At 37.8% G+C, this 4503-nt stretch overlaps 1 protein-coding gene across 1 annotated transcript; it reads left to right on the forward strand.

The window, feature by feature from the left end:
* The first annotated feature begins 2098 nt into the window (after positions 1-2098).
* LOC123510497 lies at positions 2099-3230 on the forward strand. The gene is made up of 3 exons (XM_045265711.1): positions 2099-2154; positions 2467-2808; positions 2996-3230. Exons 1-3 carry the CDS (start codon positions 2107-2109, stop codon positions 3194-3196), a joined length of 591 nt encoding a protein of 196 aa, XP_045121646.1. The 5' UTR covers positions 2099-2106; the 3' UTR covers positions 3197-3230.
* The last annotated feature ends 1273 nt before the right edge of the window (positions 3231-4503 follow it).

Below are 4503 nucleotides of genomic sequence, written 5' to 3' on the forward strand. Positions count from 1 at the left end.
TCCCTACACTGTATGGTCTCCCAGAAACAGTGGGCACACCACACACAGAGAGTGGAGTGTATAGACACCCTTAAAACCACTAGATTGCGCCCTCTCTGGGGTGTACCCTTTTGGCCTAGGTATATAGATGGATGGATTGTAACAAACTAATGAAAAAAAGTAAAAAAGATAAGAAAAAACATGGAAGGGCAATTTAACCTAAACCTATCGGAATTATTAAACGCTTCATATCAGTCAGTATCTATGATGCATTTGTGTGTTCCATTGTGTGAAGCATATATGTATGTATGCATATATGTCAAAACTGATTTACAACTGTCTCAACTTTATTCCTAAAAATGCTCCAGAATGCCAGTTTTCCGTATTTGGTGTGCTGATCGCATCATAAGGAAATCGGTTGTGTCAGTAGCAGAAATTGAAGAACTAAAGAAAAAAAGGTAAGAAAATTTATACATGTGCAAGTAATCTGCAATGTTTATTTTTCTTTATTTCTTTCCAGATACTTCCTTGACGCTATTCAATAACAGATTGGCTTCCAGACGTCCTTTTATCAAAACTTTTATTTCATCAGATAGTCTTTGTCCCCAACTATTACTGTATATCAAGGTTCCCTTATTTTTGTATTATTTAGTGGGGTTTTCTGTGTATTTTAGAAACGTAATGATGGACACCCATATATGCAACTGCTCTGCCCATTTTGCGTATAAATAGTTTTCAACAGTTTTTCTTTCAACAGCAACACAAAACTCGGTTTGGAGTTGGTAGGACCTACGAAGTTAGTTCTAGCGAAATGTGGTACAGAAGTGGACGACGATGAGGTGTTGGAAGAAATTGCTGATGAAGTCTTACTATTGTTGGCTGATGGAGAAACTTATACACCATCTGTAGCTCAGCAAATACCTGACTCTACTCGAAGTTTGGTAACATGTACTACAGGCGATGTACTTCAACCCAGCAGGAGTGCAAGTGACAACGAAAAGGCAAGCACAAGTTCAAGTGAGACAGAGGCATATGCCAGTCACAAATCATGTAACACATTATGTAAGTACGTCATAACGTTTTTCATTGTAAAGAAAGATATGTTCCTCACTGAAATAGATGACCACACAGCTTGTTTTAGTAATATTTAGAATATGGTCTCTTGTTAAAGTTGAAGCTTTTATAGGAACATACTTCCATCAATAAATTTTATATTTAGTTAGAGGGAAGCATTACTTTACAGGTAGTTTTAACTTGTTGTTCTGTCAAAAGCCGAGTCTACAAGCACCATGACATGACACAATTAGCAACTTTTATGCTTGCTTTATTGCAGCATTGCCTCTGCCAGAACTCTCACGGGCAACCCGAGATGACTTACAACAGGGAGATAAATCAAGACGGGTCTTGTTGCAGCTGATAGAAGAATCCAAGAACTACTACATGAAGTATTGCCCTCTGCTTGATGAAAACCCTTAAGCTAAGGTTACACTAGCCACTGCTACCCTGGGCCCAGCCTTGGGCCTGGGACGGAGGCCAGCCTTATGCCTGGATTTACAAGGCAAGTGGTTACACACAGCCCAGCCCCAGTCCTGGGCACTCTTGATCTTGATTTTGATACTTGGTGCGCCGATCTAAACAAAGCGCATCAGACCTCAAGATGGCTTTTCTAGGAGACTATATATGGCCTCTTGTGGCCACGCAATGGACTTTTCAACAGAAGCCATGTTTAAAACCTTGCCCTGCAGCGTGTGTTTGTTTACATCTGAGGATTTCCCAGGTCAAGCGAGGGATGATGTTTTCTAATAATTTGTGTGCAGCTAATTATAACTAATCATGCATGAAAATAAATAAATTGCATATATAGTGATATAATATCTAGATATTTTATTATTTAGGAAAATTTGGGTTTAGTTGTTTGCGTGAATAATATAGTCTCTTAGTTTCTTGTGGTGTGCCCAGGCCTAGAGCTGGGGAGAAAACGGTCTGGCGCGTCCACTCAACTTTGCCCTGGGCTGGGCGATTTAGCCAGGGCTGGGCGCCCAGCCCCGGCTAAATCGCCCAGCCCAGGGGTATCAGTGACTAGTGTAACCGCACCTTTATGCGGCATACAAGATTATTGGAGAGAAGATGTTAGCTGCTTACCCTAGTATCGAGAGGGAAGGGAAACATAAATGGGTAAGATTTTTTTTCTTTTTTAATCTACAATACACACTTCCTTCATAAATGTCCACTTTCAATGAATTCTTACGCTGTGAATACATTGTTTAGTGTGATAACGATATTTAATTCCAACAAATTCAAATAAATTTTTGAGCCCATATACACTTTTGTGGCTAAAAAATGGCAATAATATAAAAAAAAAGTGAGGATAAATTCGTGAATCCTTCCCTAAAGTGGCAGAATAGCCACCTCGACAAGGCACACTTGTACTGAGTAGTTGAAGTTATTTGTTAATTCAAATATTCGATATTTTCACATTCATTTCAGAGCCAGTATGCGAAAGCACTCAGTCAAAGTATACGCACAGAGCGTTTTAGACGTAAAAGAAAAAGCCTTCCTGTAACTCAAGAACAACAGCTGCCCCCTAAAAGATTCACCATGGGGAAGCACACAGTTAAAGACGCCAGCAGTGCTCTTCCAGAAGAAGAGTTTGAAAAGCATGTTCTTGAAATCCAGAAGGTTTGGAATACTTCAGCAAGCAGTAGCTCACATGTAGATATGCTGCTTAGGGAATCCTACTGCAACAGAAGACAATGGTTGCCATATCTACCAAATGGAAAATTGGCACCAATACTGGAGAAATTCCCATGTTTTCAAGAGTCAAGCTATGTAAGTAAAGAAATTATGTTAATCCTTGTTGTTTTGCATGCAACTATTAATTTCATTTCGTTTGATAACCATTCCTTCAAATTCTGTTGTTGATGATTTTATTTACTTATTTCTAATCCATAATTTCGAACAATAGTGTTTGATTTTCATTTTTTGTAAATGACAATCTTTTGGATATTCTTTTTAGGTACTGCGTGAAGTGGAACGCATGTTGCTATGTGAAATATCAACATGGAAAGACAGATTGGAGAAAATTGTAGAGACTCTGAGTGATCAAGTACCTTCTAGTACACGTAACAATGATGGAAGTGTTTATTTTCTTGTAAATGTGTCAGTTTATTGGGTACGTGACTATACACTTGCCCCATCTGGCATGTTTTCTATATAAGAATGCATTTACGAGAATTTTTTTTTTTAAAGTTTATCACACACACACACACACACACACACACACACACACACACACACACACACACACACACACACACACACACACACACACACACACACGGTAGCTCAGTGGTTAGAGCGCTGGCTTCACAAGCAAGAGGACCGGGCTTCGATTCCCCGACCGGGTGGAGATATTTGGGTGTGTCTTCTTTCACGTGTAGCCCCTGTACACCTAGCAGTGAGTAGGTACGGGATGTAGATCGGGGAGTTGTGACACACACACACACACACACACACACACACACACACACACACACACACACACACACACATATATATATATATATATATATATATATATATATATATATATATATATATATATATATATATATATATATATATATATATATATATATATATATATATATATATATAATAATCCCTTGGCGTACGTGGGGACCAGGGTAATTCAGATCTCCCATAACATGCCGGGGCGCCCATCCTCTTACCAAGGTGCTACCCCTCCGTACACCCCCAGACACACACACACACACACACACACACACACACACACACACACACACACACACACACACACGCGCGCGCAGTGAAGCTTGCGGCAGGAACACACCATCCCTATAAGTAGGTGAGGTGAAGGTATTGACATGTTAACATTACAGGCACTTACAGGCTAACATTACATTACATTACATTACAGGTGAAGTGAGGTGAGGTGAGGTGACGGTATTGACACGCTAACATTACAGGTACTTACAGGTTAACATTACATTACATTACACTGCATTGCATTACAGGTGAGGTGAGGTGGGGTGAGGTGAAGGTGAAGTGCTTCTTACATGCTAACATTACACTACATTTTTATTTACAGACTAACATTACATTACATGACATTACTTTTAATTAATGTTTGTCTGCATTACATACTACATATACATTGCATCACATAATATACACATACATTACATTACATTACATTACATTACATTACATTACATACATATATACGTTACATTATACATTACGTACATATACATACATTATTTACATATACATATACATTACATTACATTATTTACATATACATCATTACATTATTTACATATACATTACATTACATTTACATATACATCATTATTCATATAATCTACATTATACATACATATACATTACATTATATACAAATACATCATTACATCATATACATTACATTACATATACATTTTACATTACATTCCATCACACATATTAGAGATATTTTACATACATTACATACATACATTT

This window comes from Portunus trituberculatus, chromosome 29 (genome assembly GCF_017591435.1).
Source record: "Portunus trituberculatus isolate SZX2019 chromosome 29, ASM1759143v1, whole genome shotgun sequence".
Taxonomy (NCBI): domain Eukaryota; kingdom Metazoa; phylum Arthropoda; class Malacostraca; order Decapoda; family Portunidae; genus Portunus; species Portunus trituberculatus.